This window comes from Castor canadensis, chromosome 5, assembly GCF_047511655.1.
Source record: "Castor canadensis chromosome 5, mCasCan1.hap1v2, whole genome shotgun sequence".
Lineage (NCBI taxonomy): Eukaryota > Metazoa > Chordata > Mammalia > Rodentia > Castoridae > Castor > Castor canadensis.
The window spans coordinates 28,912,222-28,930,322 of record NC_133390.1 but is presented as its reverse complement, the minus strand read 5'-3'; the positions used below and the strand labels follow the sequence as shown (position 1 = coordinate 28,930,322).

Genomic DNA, 18,101 nt, shown 5'->3' with positions numbered 1-18,101 from the left:
GCATGTCTTTGGTGACAGAATATTAAGATATATTAAGATATAATAAAAAATACAGAACCTAGTAGGAGCCTTGCTTCTCTTTTCTCCTCTTTCATTTTTATTGATTGTCCATAGTATCACTGATAAGTATCTCTATATGAACATTAACAAATATTGTAAGATATGTGTGTTTGTCCTATCATTCTTTTAGTATTCATTGGAGGAAAAGATGTTATGTTAATGATTAACATGAAATATAAGGATATCTATAGTATAAAAATTGGGTTACAGAGGTATTTGGTTTTGAGTCAGTAGTCAAGTTTATTCACTTGAAGTTTTGTAAGTCTATGAGGAAAAATGTAAATATAGTGGTCTAGAATGTTTAGCAGCGAAAGAAACACCCATCTGTGTATAGATCTCTATGTATGTGCCTGTCACATACACTTTTGATAATAAATTCATACCAATCCAGTTAATCATTTTATGGTTTGGGACAGAGTGGATGTCTTTTGAAGAACATTTTAAGTGAGTAGATTATATTTCCTATATAACACAAGGTATGCAAGTCTAGCTTTAGAATATTACTTATGTAAAACCTTATGAACTATCAGAAAATATAGGAATTATTTTGTGACAAAGGCAATATGTTATGACTTTAATCAGTTGAATATAAAGAATACCTCCTGATTGGCTGACTTTTCATTCAGATTTGTCTGTAGCCATTCAAACATAAATATTTTCTATTTTCTTTCTTATTTTTAATTTCTACATTTAAAAATATATTTTTTTCTCAAGGCTTATTATTAACTTATAAATTGTAGTGGCAAATGACAAATAAGTTAAGTGAGTTTATAAAATGAAAAACTTTAATTTCTCATGTTTTTCCAAGACTGCAACTCTTATGAGACTGTCCAATTAAAAGCAGGCTGTACTTATTAACATCATCTTTGGTTTCCCCCCTCATTTTTTGAACTTTAAAGCATAACTAGCACTCTCACATGTTAATACTAGAGGCCTGATATGAATAATAGAGAAGACTAGCATTCAAACAAAATTAGAATACTGAAGCAAAAAAATTTACATGTATATTTTACAACAATAAAGATCTTACCTTAGTTTCTAAATGAAGAGATAACCCTGGACATTTTTCCTTGGGTCTCAGCTACTTGATGTTGAGTCTCCAGAATACTACACAAGAAGCACTTTATGCTTCCCATTAGAAACTTTCCTTCTCCAACCCAATGTGTAAAATATAGCCACCTCATTTTTCAAGTGTAATGCTTAAAGAGTGTACTGCTGCTTTCAGCTTAAAATGACTGGATCATTTACTTTACTTACCACATGGAATTCCACTGAGACAACAGTGAATAAATATGAAAGGAAAGGCTTTAGAGGATTTCAGAGTAATAAATTTCTACATAAGCAATTATATAGCTAGAATATCAAGGGTAGAAGAATCTATAGCCAGTAACAAATACCGAAGAAGTTGTAACTTAAAAAGGAGATGCTTAGTCGAGCCATGGAAAAATGTTAAATTCATGGTCACAGTTACCGAGTGTGGAATTTAGTGGCATGGAAGTTATCCAAGTAATTCCCTAGAGCATTGTTCTGCTAGCCTGTTAGCCTCTCCTACAACTCCCACTACCACCAATGTATACAGCTCCTGGCATACCAGCAGTGCAGTGAAAACTAGAACAATGACATCCGAAGAGGAAATTAGAGTTTCCAGTGTGCATGACAACCAGCAGAAAGTCTTCTTAGTGTGGCTTTTGGAGAAGCATCAGCCTGCAAGTCTGATTACAGTAGGAAGAATTTCAGTGTCATATGTTCTTACTTAAGTGGAACTTGAAGCAATCCCTACCATTTAAGGGAGAGAAATGTGTGGAGAAATCAGTGAATGCAATGTCATAATATAGTCATACCAAATACAAAAACAGATCTTTTTTACAGTACTGGGGATTAATCTCAGGGCCTCAATTTTGCTAGCAAGTTCTCTACTACTTGAGCCATGCTCCCAATGCTTTTTATTTTAGTTTATTTATCAGATAGGATTTCAGGCTGACTTTGCCAGAGTTGGCCTTGGACCATGATCCTCCTACCTCTGCCTACTGAATAGCAGAGGTTACAAGCACGTTCCTCCATGCCTAGTTCAGATACCTATGTTAGTGAACTATGTGTCTCCCTCATATTTTTAAATTGATAATAGTGGGCAATTATATATTATAATCAAACCAACATTATAAATAAGAGCCAATAAACAGAGCGGCTGATCTTGGAAATAAGACAGTCACAATGGAATAGAAGGAAAACTTTTGAAAAGGTCTACTTAGGATTTTCAAATATTCAAATTATTACATCCATAAGGTGAGTGCAGAATGCTCAGAAATAAAGAACAGAGAGCTCTTAAACAGTTTCAAGAATTTGTAAATATTGTTTAAGAATAAGAAAATAACCTAGAAAATGTATACTATGTCCCAAATGTGCAGTATCAAAAAGAGATGGAAAATGATGGAACAAATTGGAATCTCAATACAGTAAATTCAAGATGTGTATAGAAAGAGTTTCAGTGAAACAGAAAATTATCAACTGCATAATATTCTAAAACACTTCCCATAACTGAAGAAAACAAATGCCAATTCCAGCAATCATTCTAGAGTAGAAAGACAAAGATTAGATTCCAAAATCATACTTTGCATTGCAGAAGATAAGGAGCTAAATAGAACGAATGAAATAATGCAGTATCTGACAATTTTGAATACATTTAAAAGAGATTTGCTGGCTATTGACGTGACTTGGAATAACTCAGTACTAGTTGCATAGACAACTAAGCATATAGAAAAATACTTGCACAAGTACTAGACATTTATTGAAGTGCATGAATAATATGTGTTTAATAGTTATGCAAACCCTGAATATTTACTTGAGAAAAGGGTAACAAGCTATTTTGGAAGGGAAAGAAGGAACTATGAAAGAGGAAGTTAGAAAAATTATACAAAATATTTGAAACAGAAATCAATGCTTGGAAGTATGTGATACTGTTTAAAATATAAAGAAACCAGCTAAAAGAATTTAAGGTACTGAGAGCCAAGTATTTTTATTTTATTTTGGTTTAAACATGACACTTATAAAAGATGGAGGATAATATTGGCAGTAAGTTTTAGGAGTGCAAAGGGGCAATTGTGTACCCATAAAGATTAAAGAGCAAACATGAAGATCTGTTCTCACTGAAAATGAAAAGCATAGATCTTCAAATACATTTCATCCAGAGACTCAAAAAAATGCCCATAACTCTCTTACTGTATCAGTGCCGTTTATTTTCCTCATTGGTTTCATACGGGTTTTACATGGTAATGGAAATCTGTCTTTGAAATAACTTCTTCCTTAGAAATCCAGGAAATTTCTCTGCTTGAAACAACTTGGGTCGTATATCCATTCTTGAATCAATCATTATACCAAAACATTTTTTTTCTAGACCTATTAGTTCCTCTCTTTGTGGACATTTTCCTTCTATTTCTTCTTATACCTTAGATAGCTCTTTTCTAAATTTGTCTTTTGCTGTATTTTATCAAATGCAACAGCAATGTGTGCTAATAAAATAACTGTTTTCTAATCTCTGCCGTTAAAACTACAAGTTTATTGTATATCTTATCTGACTTTTTAGTCTGTAAAAACAACCCTCCCACCAGCGAAATCTCAGTAACTTTCTATACTAAAAACTTTTTTTTCACTCATACCCTGTGTCCACTTATGGTCAGGAAAGGGACTTTTCTTATTTTAGGGATTCAAAATGAAGGAACAATTTAATCACCATTTAAATGTTGGCAAGCACACTGTAAAGTAAATAGGAGCTATAACAGATCTAGCATAAGCAATTACATTCTCTAACCTGGAAGAAGCCTGTTGTTTTTCTCTCAATTCCTTATTCAGAACTATGCATTTGTTCTCTTCAATCACAACCAAACCAGAGAGTATAACTGCATCATGCCCCTAGAAGCTGAAAGAAATTGGAAGTATTTAGCTAACAGCACTAGTGACTACCACACTGTCCCGAAGGACATTATAAAGTTAATATGCTTCAATTCTGAGAACCACATTGATTGCTTATCTTCTGTGCATTCCTATACAGAACTTATCACCTTGAATAAGGAGACTTCTACTTTGATGGCATGACAAACCATCAGAAAAGTCTGTCTCCAAAGCAACATAGACATACACGACATTTGTCCACAATTACACATTTTAACCAAACTTGGATTTTCAACTTTTAAAAATGCTACTACAAGCAGTATTTTGAGTTAAAACACAAAACTCCTTAAAAATGTGAACATGACCCTGATAACAATTTGTGTTTAGGTCTCTTTGTCTGCTGTGGAGCCTACCTGCTCACTAGAGGATCACTGGCTGCCTCCCGAACCTTGTATGCTCAGCTGTTGAATAGTGTTCTTCACCTTCCACTCCAGTATTTTGAAACAAATCCCATAGGACAGATCATCAATCGGTTCACCAAGGTAAGGGAAAACTAACCTTATTAAATAGCATACCTAAAATGGGTAATATATATGTAGCTCCTTGTATTCTCATTTATAAAAGTATCATTATTAAATTAATAAGTCAAGGGACATTTATATGTGATATATGAATGTCACATCTTAAGCATATAAACAAAAGAATATAAAAACTGCTTAAATAATTCAAGCACATATTCTTTGATAGCTCTACAACATGAAGTTAGTTTGAAAATCACTGATTTATGCTAATAAAGGGAAAGAAAACATAGGTCTGTTTGAATATATCTGGCCTTTATGACTTTTTGCTGGGCAGTACTGGGGTTTGAACTCAGGGTCTTGTACTTGCTAAGCAGGTACTCTACCACTTGAGCCATACCTCCAGCCTATTTTATCAGGACTTTAAAAAGTATTCTCCCTTTAAGAAAATTTAGTGAATCGCATATGGTGGATAGGAAATGGATTTTCAGTGTCACTGCTTGCCTAGAAGGGTTTCTTCCTTGTGTTTACTATTGTGGATACTATTACATATATTTGCACTATCCAACAGATAGAATTCAAAACAATAACATAATTTTAAGTTTTAAATGTTCTAGTAACCACAATAAAAAGCAAAAAGAAGCAGTCAGCATAATTAGTTATAATAATATATTTAATTTAACACAGTATATCCAAAATTATTCCCAACTATAATCATATAAAATTAAATAATTAAAAATGATTTACATTCTTCAAAATCTAGTTTATATTACACACTTGTAACCCATCTCAGTTTGCAGTAGCCACTGTTCAAGTCCTCAGTAGACAAATGTTGCCAATGGTTTCTGTATTAGTGCAGTCCTGTTACCTTGAAATACATTCATAGAGTTATATGTATTTAAAAAATAATTTGATGTGATTATGAGGGGAACAGGATACAAATCATGAAAACAGGTAGTATGATATATATTGATATAATTCAGTCTTGCTTAGTTATTCCAGTCTGCCTACTATTTGCAAACTTGTAGAATTTGACCCAAAGCATTCTGTCACTCCTAGGTGACATTTCCTACTTGACTTTACTGAATAATTGTCATTTTTGAATAGTAAAACTTCAAAAGATTAGGTCTTGTGCAGATGGGAGTATTGGAAGATTAATTCTAAAGGCAGGTAAGAAGTTGCATAGGAATACTGCTTGTTATAGGAAATAATCAGGAATATTCCAGAACAACAACAAATGAATAAAATTCCACCTCTAGTCTTGTACCTTATTCTTGTATCTCTTAGGTCAGACTTAGCACCACAAATATAAATTAAAGTATATGAAAATATGTGAATTTATATATGACTTTCCCATCTTCTTCTCATTTGTGTTGCCCACCTCCATGCTTTAGTTTCACATTTTGCAAAGGAAGGTTATTTTGTTTTCCTGCCTCTTCTGATATAGGTGGAATCTAGATACTCTAGAAGGCCACTGGGTATGTTGTTAGGGATAACAATGTCCCTTGAGTGTTTTACAATTTTTTGAGTAGCAGACAGCGGTAGCTCAATGCCACAAATACTGGATTTTGAAAAACCCAGCAATTAAAGTCCTAGGTTTTGCACTGTTTTGGTTTTTTTTTTTTAATGTCAGGACCTGACTTTAATGGTATAATTAATTGCTATGTCAATGTCACTTGTAATAAATTTCTTGATAGTAGGAATCTTTTTACTAGAATATCCTTTTAATTATTACAATTGACTACACAGTAACAATTTATGAGGTAGGCAAAGAGCATGCAGTTAATTATTTAATCTCGGATTGCCACATCTGGATAAATGCTTTTTCATTTTTCCATTAAGTGATATATTTCTTCTTCCTCTGATTCTAAACCATGAGAAGTTAACAATAAAGTGACCTAATATCAAATTTTCAGGATATGTTTATAGTTGATATCCGTTTTCATTATTATTTACGGACCTGGTTGAATTGTACATTGGAGGCTATCGGAACAGTTTTGGTCATTATGGGAGCTTTACCACTCTTCACTCTGGGGGTTCTTCCCTTGATTTTCTTCTATTTCACTATACAAGTAAGTACTTGAATTTTTATTTGCATAAATAATTTATAAGTCTACAGTCAAAAATAATTTATATCCATTTAAACTTTCTGTTATTCCAAGTTCTACAAGCAGCAGAGTCCAAGAAAGGGTGAGGCACACTAGAAATTTACCATAGGACATGCATGTGAAAGATGAAGGAGAAGCATCAGGAGAAAATTGGACAAGGAGCGCCCTCAGACAGTGATGCAGTCTGGGAGGGAGGGAGTCTGGGAGAGACTCTTTTCCTTGTTAGAGAGAAGAAGGAAGAAGGCTTGGGTAGGAAATACCAGAGACTGTAGAGCATATCCATAAAAGGTATGAGCAAATCAAAGGAAAGACCTCAACCATAGTTGCTCATTGGAAGGTCCCTTTATTTCCCTAGAATGGGTAGAGTAACCCATGTAAAAAGTGGCCTCCATTCTCACACTGTAACAGATCCTGAGGGACAACAGCTGACATTCAGTCACCTATGCCTCTGCAGCAAGAGAGCTGGGTCCTTCATTTTTGTGGCTGCCAAAAAGCCTGTATGCTGTCTATGTTTTAGCAGAAAATTAATTTGCCTACATATCCAATACGGAAACAGATATTACCTTTTTGACTCTTTATCCCTAATATCAGCAAACTTTTCCTGAAAGACCTAAATTCATTTCTCATGATACTTGATGTTGATATCTTTACTTTAAACTGTAGCCAATCAATTTGAACTCCAAAATTATGCTAAATGTAAGAATATTATAGAAAACAAAATTTCCTAATACATATTTTTAAATAAATATAAAAGTATTATGAATATATTTTCACAAAAGAGTATAGTCCTTGTAGCTGAATGTTTTCCAAAAACCAGTTTTTAAATTCATATTGAAATTTAGTCTGCTCAAGATAAATGTTAATCATTTTCTCATTTCTGTACATATGCTATTATTATTCCTCCTACTACATGTGTTTTTTCCATTCTCTCTGTCTGTCTAGATATCACTTATGCTTTTAGGCTTAGGCTATATTCCATTTTATGCATGAATCATTCTCTACCAAAATAGTGCAAAGAGATCTGATTCACCCATGGGTTATATGGGATGTATTATATTGCAAATGTTAAGATGAGATATTTTTAGAAGGATTTGAGGTGTCTCAAGAGATAGAGCACATGCTTTGCAAGCATGAAGCCCTGAGTTCAAACCCCAGTTCCACAAAAAAAGATATTTTTAGGAGACCATAAATTGTCTCTTAAATGAGATTGTATGATTTAGGGGCAGAGACCATGTCTCATATAAATCTAGAAACAGAAGAATAGTATTGAAAAATAATATTACAATTGAAATTTTATGCGTTAAAATCTCATGGTTGGTATTCTACAACAGAGTGACTACAAGTAAAAACATAGTCTAGAAACTATGACCTGTTAGGGAAGTTGAATAAGTAAGGCCTGAATTTGGATTCAGGAACCTTGAGTTCTTGTCACCTTCCTGATTCCTGTGCTAGGCACTTTTTTTTTTTCTGGTCTCAATTTCTTTCTCTTATGAAATAAAAGATTTAACTCAGACATATGTTATTCAAAGTGTGGTTATGGGCCATTCCACAGTCCTACTGAATCAGAGTACCTCAGTGTGGGGCCCAGAAGTCTGCATTTTAACAAACTCCAGTTTATTCCTATTACAGGAAACATTGATCTAGATTACAGGTTATCAAGCTAAGTTACATGGAGCATTTCATGGAAGGAGTCCATGGCTTCTACCTTTCACTGAAATTATATTAGAATGTATAGCATTCACACATACCTTTACCTGGGGAAAAATTTCTTGCCCTTAATCAGCTACTTAAAATATCACCCCTACCCTAGACAACCTGTTAAATCCCTTACAGCCCACCAAATGTGATAAGCTTTTATATTCTCCATAGCACTTAGCATGGAGCAGACCTTCGTAAACTACAAGTTAACAGGCTGTATATGGCTTCATACATGTTTGTTAGCTTGCTCATCATTTTTAACAAAATGATACCATTTCAAAATCAGTGACTTTACATAAATTTCCTGATCAGGAAATTCTCTTGAAAATTTTGCAATATCTAATGAACTTTGATATTCATTTCCAGTTGGTCACAATATTCCAGTGCTAATTAATGATGGTTCAATTAACTCAGGGCATACCTCTCCAGCTCTTCACAGTTTTGGCAATCCCAGTTATCCTTAAGCAGAGGCCAAGGGCAAGTAGCCAAATTGTAATTGTTGCTGCACTCATGTTTTTTGTGGAGAAAAACTCTATTTCTCTAATTACTCTTAGATTTAATGGGTTAACTGTACAGAGTTTTTTTGATAGTAGGTACTCAATAGTGGTCATTTGAAAGCACTATCAAAGTATAATTTTGTGAATTATGCTCTAGTCATACTGTCCAGAATTTGGACTTTTTACTATTACAGAAGAGCATTAGTTTCCTAAGGCTTCTGTAAAAAAGTACCACAGAAATGTATCCAGTCACAGTGCTACAGGCCAGGAGTCCAATATTGCCATGTCAGCAAGTTGGCTTCTTCTGGAAGCTTTTTATAAGAATCTGTCTCAGGTTCCTCCTAGCTTTTGTTGGCCATTGTCAATCTCTGACCTTTTCCTTGGCTTGTAGACAGATCACTCTGATCTTTGTCACCATCCTCATGTGATATTCTTTCTGTATTTGTGCCTATTTTACTATCTCCTAAAGACACTCAACATTCAACATTCAACATTCAACATCTGCAGAGATCCTTTTCCAAATAAACTCGCATTCATGGGTGCCAGAAGTTAGAAAGAACTTGTACCTAACTTGTTGTTGGTGTTGGGGGGGAGGGGTCACTCTTTTTCTCTCCCTCATTTTATACTAGCATATATTAATTGCACAAAGGGATTTTGTGATATTTCCATACATGCATATAATGTACTTTGATCAAATTCACCCTCTCTATTGCTCTTCCTTATTATCCCTCAGAGGGGGGTCACTTTTTAATTCATTATACAAAGATCTTGCCTTTATTCAGCCATTGAGGATATTTCTGATACATCTTTCCAATTACCTCTTTCTGTCTTCTAATTAGCGATATTACATGGCAAGCTCTCGACAGATCCGGAGGTTGTCAGGAGCGTCCCGTTCTCCTGTCATTTCCCACTTTAGTGAGACTTTATCAGGAGTGTCCACTATTAGAGCATTTGGACATGAACAGAGGTTCATTCAGCAAAATAAAGAAGTGGTGAATGAGAATTTGGTCTGCTTCTATAATAATATAATTTCAAACAGGTAAGTCATAGCAATACGCAAAGCTTAGGGTTAGTTCCTTCTTAGATGTTTTGTTCAATTCTTTTAAACAAAAGAGGGCTTTGTAATGGCCTTTCATCAATTAAAACTACATAAAATATTAAAGTCTTGAATATTTTCTAGTATTTTATACAGATTTAAGTTAAATGAACACAAAAACACACACTATATAAAAATAAGATACCAAGTTTACTGAAGGATGTATAGAATGCTATTAGAACTACTAGTTACATGACTCTGTAGCATCTTATATTTGTAGAATGTATTTTGATTACATACACTTTTTGTAACACTTCATTTGAAGTTATAATCTCATGTAAAGGAGGAAAATGTAAAATATTAAATAGTAGTTGGGCACAATTTAGTTTTTAGAAAGTCATTTCATCACTAATATGCAATGTATCTAATCTTATAGCATAGATAACTGAAGAAGTAATGTTTTTCCAATAGGATTTTTAAATGCAATATATAATTATATTAACTGTTCTTTAATTCTGATTTAATTTTAAAGCAAATTTCTGCAAAGACAAAGTGCATTTTTGTGTAGAGGTATCTTTTAAAGTTGTTACTGTGACAATCTTGTATTTGATTGAATTCCAAGTAATTGTGGGAAGGCGCATGAACAGAAAGAACCTCATGATGTTTACTTCTCAGTTTCTCAGGGGACAGTACTAAGTACGACAAAACTTTTGCGTCTAAGTTAGTCAGGAATATATTCTATTTATTACAGGTGGCTGTCTGTCAGACTGGAATTTCTTGGCAACTTAATGGTGTTCTTTGCTGCAATGCTTGCTGCGCTGGCTGGCAATTCCATAGATTCAGCAATAGTTGGTTTGTCTATATCTTATGCCCTAAATGTAAGTAATAGTTATATTACGGTACATGGTATGTTTATAACCCAGTTAATTAAGCACTGTACTCCTTTGTCCATCTGAATTATAGATTGTATTAAACTAAGTAATGAGATACAAATCTGGATTGATGGAGGCTTATTTCTTCCTGTTTTTTGGTAGGAGCAGGAAGCTTGCTCAGCAATTTTAAGGTAACTTGTAGAGAGAATAGACTGATGCCCAAGGCTGAGCCCCAGAGGACCAGGAATCTCCTGGTGTTCCATGTCTGCTGAGACGTTTCCTGCTCCCGTATCCTTCTAGATTTATAAAGTGCTCCAGGTAGGGCCTTTCTCCACCATGGAAATGCAAGCTCTGAGTGGAGTACACACTGGTGCACTCCACTTATAAATTTTTCCCTAAATAAGCTCTATTTTATATTATACTGCAAAGCACTAGTGGTATAAGCATATTTATAAATGAGGAAACAACTCAAACTGTTTTATATAATTCCATATTATTTAGGAAATAAGTCTAGAGATTTAGTTATATACCTTGTTCTTTTGTCCAAAACTCCCAAGGCTGGCTGCATTTCATAATTCAGAATTTAGGCTTCTAGAAAAGGACTATGGTATATGTACATATGGAAGGACTTGGGCAGAATCTCATAATCAAACATGACTATCTCTGAGGTAAAACATATGAGTATATACTTTAGTCCTTTAAATAAATAACTTAAAAAGCCCCACATCTATTTCAGGTGGGCTATCAAATGGGTTGGCATCAAACTTAAGAAAAATCTTAATTTTCAAAGTGTTTTGGCTAAAATTACATTTTAAGCTATAATCTTGAAGAACCTACATTGTGGGTAGGGTTAAAAGAAGCTAGTGTTTATTTCTAAAAAAGAGAAGTGAAGGAAGAAAGGAGGGAAGGAAGGAGAAAGGGAGGGAGGGAAGGAAGGAAGGAGGGAAGGAAAGAAGGAAGGAAGGAATTAAGGAAGAAAGGAAGAAAGGAAGGAAAGAGCTAAGAATAGTCAGAAAGTAAGGAGAATCTTTCTTTTCATGGAAGGTAAAGAAGAATGCCAAAGGGTTTTTGCAACTACTTTTTTTCTCATTTGGGGTATACATTTAGTGAGGCATAACCTTGCCATCTTGATATTCATCATTCCTTACAGAAATTATGACTTCCTTAATATCTATTGAACTATGGTAATTCTGTTTTCTAAGTATTTTCATTATATATTATACTGATAAGTCCAATATACATATGTGTATATATGTATAAATATGCATACTTCTAAAGTTGTTAAATAATCAAAAGAGATAAAGTGTTTGAAAACTGAAAATAAAAATGAAGTGTTATAATACATAAGTTGCAAAAGAGCATGAATTAAGTTTCTATTTCCATTTTCATTTTCTGCCTCCTCCCAGATTACTCAGTCTCTGAATTTTTGGGTAAGGAAAGCATGTGAAATTGAAACAAATGCAGTTTCTATTGAAAGAGTGTGTGAATATGAAGATATGGATAAAGAGGTAAGCAATCCTAAAAAACTAGTCAGTGGTTGGTCAATTAAAGTATTGTGATATATCTTCAACTGACATCTTAAAAAGTATATTTTAAACAAAATCTACATTTCTAAGTTCATGTCACAATATTTGACACTTCTAGAAATTAAAGTTATTATGAATGATCATTATTGTGTACATTACTGAAGAGTTAAAACTCTGGTAATTAAATTAGGATGCTCTGTAAATATATTTTAGTGAGTTAAAAAGTGACATATGATAACCTGTTTTTAAAAGACATAATGATTTGTCCTCTACTGATATAAAGTAAAATATAAAATTTGTAATTATAAGTTGGGGGTATTTTGCATTGAGAAAAATGTCTTCTATAGTCTCTACATAATTATTTTGAGTCTGCACAGTTATTACATTAATTATATTTGTATTGCTTATGCTTTCTGTTCTATTTACCCATCACTAACAACTCTGTGAATGAGGAGGAGGAGGAGAAACCAACCTATTTTGCTCATTTTTATCAACTATAATTTGAAAGGGTAAAAAATTAGAGTATTTACAGTGTGTAATGGTTATGTTATCTACATATCTTGCTCACATGAGCTACTTCTGCCTCCAAGTTTCATTAAACAACAGGACAGATAGTAAAGATGACTTGAATTTCTGTACCTTTTCAATCCACCAAAGTAGTTAACTTTCTTCATTTGTTCACAAATCTTTTCCTTTTGCTCAGAACTCTAAAGAAGATATCTCCCAAAAAATCTGATATTAACAGTTGTGTCATTGGTCATATCTCTTCTTGTCTTCTCCCAAATCTTGCTTCTCTCACCATCCCTTTTTACATATTGTAATTTAATCAAATTAACCTCCTTTACCTTTTCTCCCTAACCCTTATTAGGGGTTAGAGAAACAACAGCTCAGTGTGTTTCAATATGCCTTCCTCCTACAAATGCAATGTATTTCAATATTTGTCACTCCTTATCATCCTCTTTTCCTTTCTGTCCTCTCCCTAGCCCCCTCAAACTGTCCACTATTGCAGACACATTCTATAAATATATGTATATGTGATCATGTCTGTATATATGTTCACACTCATATTTTGGATCTCTCTTCCACATATAAAAGAAAACATGCAATATTTGTCCTTCTGAACCCAGCTTACTTCACTTAACATGATGATCTCCAGTCTCATCCATTTACATGGCATCTGGACAGTTTCTAAAGCTTAGTTATTGTGAACAGTGCTGCAGTAAAGATGAGTATGTAACTGTCTTTATTGTTTCCTTTCATTCCCTTGTATGTATGCCCAGGAGTGGTGTCACTGGATCATATGAGAGTTCTGTTTTTAGTTTTTGAGGAACTTCCATAATTTACATTCCCACCAACAGTATATATGGTTCCTTTTCCCATATCCTCACCAGCACTTGTTGTTTGTATGCTTAATGATCGTCATTCTGACTATTGTGATATGATATTGTAATATAGTTTTGATTTGCATTTCTTTATAGCCAGGAATGTTGAGCATTTCTTCATGTATTAATCGGCCATTTATACTTTTTCCTTTGCAAAATTTTTGTTCAGTTCATTTGCCAATTTCTTCACTGGATCATTGATTTTTTGGGAGTTTAGTTTTTGAGCTCCCTATAAATTCTGGTTATTAATCACTGGTCAGATGTATAGCTGGCAGAGATTTTATGTCATTTTTGGGCTGTTTCTTCAGTATAATGACTGTTTCCTTTGCTATAGAGAAGCTTTTTAGTTTCATATGGTCCCGTTTGTCAATCCTTTTTCTTAGTTGCTGAGCTATTGGAGTTATATTCAGGAAGATATTGCATATGACTACACGTTTCAGTGTTTTCTCTATTCATTCCTGTAGTAGTTTCAAAGTTTTAAGTCTTATGTTAAGATCTTTGATCCATTGCTGGTTAGCACAAAGTGAAGAATTGCTGTTAGTACAAGGTGAAAGACAGGGACCTAGTTTCAGTCTTCTACATGCTGATACTCGGTTTTGTTAAAAACCAGATGGCTGTAGGTAAAAGTAATACAGAGCATAAAGAGAAACACTAGAGGTATCATAATATCTGACTTTAAGCTATACTATGCTTTTATTGCCATAGCAATAAAAGTAGCATAGTAAGGCACAAAAACAGACATGAAGATCAATGTACCAGAGTAGAAGACTCAGATATAATCACCTCTCTTTTTTTTGTTTGAAGTGTTACTAAACTTATTTTCTTTCTTCCCTCCTTCCTTCCTTCCTTCCTTTCTTTCTTCTTTCTTTTATTGTTGTTCTGGGGGTACATTGTGACATTTACAAAAGCTCTTACAATATATCAAATGTATCATAGTTCAATTCATCCCCTCCACCACTCTCTTTTATCTTCCCCTCCCCCTCCATTCCCAGAATAGTTTCAACAGGTCTCATTTTTCCACTTACATATATGTGTACACCTCTTTTAATTCTTACATGATAGCATCCCTACCCCTTTGCTTTTCACAACGTATAAATGTGCTAAATTATTTTCTAGATCCTCCAGCTCCTAAAAGAACTTTGAATCTTCCTCTAGCTTATTTCCTAAGTCTTGCTTTTCCTTTTCCTACAAATTACATGACAGATTAGTCTACCTTCATATTCTCCTCTCTCCAGTATTCACTTTGCTTATTCTGTCATCTGATAAATAATATAAATTTTTATTTTATTTTCAAAGTTTTTCTATTAACATATATTTCTTACATATAGGAAAAATACAAACAAAAACACTTATATGTAATTTGATATAATTTGTGACAAATACTGCTGCCAATACTCTTGATGTAGAAGATGTAAATTTATTCAGAAACTGTAGATCCCTATTTAAAAAAGAATTCTTTGGAAAGTTGCCAGCACTTGTCTCTAGTTCCTCTCATCTCACTCTTTTTTGGACCTTCTCCAAACAGGCCTTTGTTCCCACTACTCCTTTGATCCTGCCTTAACCTAGATCACACATGGTCCATATTCAGCCCTCACTTTACTTGAGGTACCATTTGACATTGGAATTGTTCTCTCCTATGAAACACTTCAGTTTGCTGACCAAGCACCACACTCTGCTGTGTGCTCTCCAGTATTCCAGGCTGGCCCCTGTCTGGTGTTACTGACACAAGTGGTTAATTTTTTTTCCCAGAATGCTCTTCTGCTAATATCTAAGAGACTTTTTCCTCCACCATGCTCAACAAAGTCTTTCCTAATGACACTGCTGAAAAAGACCCACTCCTCCACCAGCCTTGCCTATTTCTTGTTTTCTAAAGTTTTATCATCATCAAACATTCTACCTGTGTTGTGTTTCCTTCTGTCTCTCCCTGTTAGCATGTATACTCCACAAAGGGAAGATTGTAAGATCTGTTTTCCTCACTGATGAATTTCTAGCAGCTAAAACAGTGACTGGCATTGTAAATACTCAGTGTTTGGGGAAAGAATGAGTAACAAATTGTCCTCATTTCAGCTTCAATTTCAAGTTATTCGTGGCCCCTTTACAGAATTGTAGAGTTTTTCTTAGTTATTTGATAATAAATGGGTAGCTTTGTTATATCTAAAAATTTATTTCTAGGATTTTCTTGTAAGTAGATGGGAAGTTTTAGTTGGTATTATTTTAAAGTATTCTCAGAAAATCATAATATTACATATTTCTTTTGTCATTTTTATTTACTTTTGTTTATATGCATGAGAATTATTTGGAGGGAACACATGAAATTTTTATTGTAATTGGTGCATAAAAAATTTTTGTTTTGTTTTGAGGCACCTTGGATAATGTCTAGAAGGCCTCCATTACAATGGCCCAATAAAGGGATAGTGGAATTTATAAATTATCGGGCTCGATATCGAAATGATCTTCACTTTGCATTACAAGATATCACTTTCAAGACTCAAGGTGAAGAGAAGGTACAATATATACTTCATATGTTTTATTTCCCTTTTGTCTAAATGCATTCATTATTAAGTATAATATATAAGATGGTCTTTTTAAATTTTCACATAAAAGTAATAAAAGTGTGGTCAATATGTAAAGAATATATTCCTTCTATAAAGAAAATATATTTTCAAATTGCTTATACACTATTGTGAAACATAATTTTATCATAATTTATTTTTGTTTCCTCTATAAAGCAAATTGAAACAGTAAGTGGCTACCAAAAAAATGGTAAGCCCATAATATGCAATATTTACATAACCAATAACATAATGTTTTCTCATGCCTGAGATGTAATTTTGTTTTTTAAAGAAGCTATATACAAAACTTTTGACATTATGATTTCAGTTAATGCAAATGAAGTAACACATTAACAAAAATACTAGGATAAGACTGGGTGAGGTGGAATACACTTAAAATCCCAACTACTTAGGAGACAGAGGTCGGAAGATTGCAGTCCAAGGCTACCCTAGATAGAAGCACAGCCCTACCTGAAAAAAATAAAGCAAAAAAATGGTTGGGGCTGTAGCTCAAGTGGTAGAGTGCTTATTTAGCAAACACAAAACTGAGTTCAAACCCTACTACCACCAAAAAATAATCAAAAACAGAAAACAGACTCAAACAAAAACACTAGGATAGTTATCAATAACAATTCTCTTTTGGTGGTGAGATTTCAGATGATTTTTTTTACTTCTTTATTTTTCCTTCACATTTCAAAAATTTTTATGGAAACATTATTTTCATAATAAAAGGCATTTTACCAATAAATAAAATAAAATAATAGCAGAGCCTCACTTTTGCAGAACTCATGTCTTATAACCCCAATCATCTGTTGTTCTAACCATTTAAATCATGTGCTCACTGCCGTTGCATGGAAGACAAATATTTTTGAAATAAATAAAAGCATTCTTTAATATTTGAACATCCCAATTAATTGCAGAGATTCCTGGTTTTTCCATGCATTTTTATCAGATTTCAGATTTAAAATCTTTTATTCAGGCAAAACAACTACATCAACTACTGTCTCTCCCTAATGTTCTTATTAACGCTAAGACATGAATCAGCAAACAAAATAGATTGCTTTTGTTTGTATGGACAAAGGAACTTGTCCAATCACTGGAATATTCATATGACAAGCTGACTGCACATGAAATACAAAAATTCTTAAACATTATTTGCAGCCCCTTTGCAAAATTTTAATGTGCAGTTATTTTGACACACCAGGGAAAGTTGCAGAGAACAGTTTGATTTTCTAGCCTATCTGGCAGAAGTTTCCATCCCCTTCATTTGTTTTCTTGCTTGTTGGGAGAAGGGAGGGGAGCAAAGATCTCACAAAAAGTTCCAGTAAAACCACCTCTTTCTCAGTGCTGTGTTGACTACACCTTTAATATTCAGGGATATTCAGGGGTAACCTACTCTTCCTGGGGCTCTCTACTTTGGTGGTTACTATATTACTCAGGTTTATAAGAGAAACATATTAATCAGAATGTTTCCAGTGAGTAAAGGGTATTCTGGATAAGAACTGATCTTTAGAAGACACATTGTATCTTCCATAACAGTCAAGGTTTGTCTCATTGGCAAAATTATATCCCATGGACCAGATGTATTTCTTGTCAGAGGAAAGGCTCTGTTCCCTTACAAAATGTACAGTGCAAAATGTTTGTGATCATTTCCTTACAGATTGGCATTGTGGGAAGGACTGGAGCAGGTAAATCAACACTATCAAATTGTTTATTTAGAATTGTGGAGAGGTCAGCAGGCAAAATTATTATTGATGGAGTTGACATATCCACTATTGGACTTCATGACCTTCGTGGCAAACTTAATATAATTCCACAGGTAGGACCTGTTCCCCAGTAGACTTTCCTAACTCACTGCAAGTGAATTTTTCTCTTTCTTCCTTCTTTCATTTTATGCATTCCTTCCAAGTGCATACATTCACTTTTGGAAGCTACATCATTTTACAATATATTATGAAAATTTTCTA

At 33.7% G+C, this 18,101-nt stretch overlaps 1 protein-coding gene across 4 annotated transcripts in view; it reads left to right on the top strand.

The window, feature by feature from the left end:
- LOC109699252 (multidrug resistance-associated protein 1-like) overlaps nucleotides 1-18,101 on the top strand; it is a 96,438-nt gene that overhangs the window by 66,844 nt on the left and 11,493 nt on the right. For 3 of the 4 annotated variants that reach the window (XM_074072886.1, XM_020183880.2, XM_074072887.1), the window contains 7 exons: nucleotides 4,333-4,487; nucleotides 6,380-6,535; nucleotides 9,606-9,805; nucleotides 10,554-10,680; nucleotides 12,081-12,182; nucleotides 15,943-16,086; nucleotides 17,795-17,953. In XM_074072886.1, the coding sequence (XP_073928987.1) occupies nucleotides 4,333-4,487; nucleotides 6,380-6,535; nucleotides 9,606-9,805; nucleotides 10,554-10,680; nucleotides 12,081-12,182; nucleotides 15,943-16,086; nucleotides 17,795-17,953 (1,043 nt within the window). The remainder of the gene's footprint in view (nucleotides 1-4,332; nucleotides 4,488-6,379; nucleotides 6,536-9,605; nucleotides 9,806-10,553; nucleotides 10,681-12,080; nucleotides 12,183-15,942; nucleotides 16,087-17,794; nucleotides 17,954-18,101) is intronic. The other variant, XR_012447905.1, reaches the window with a different exon arrangement.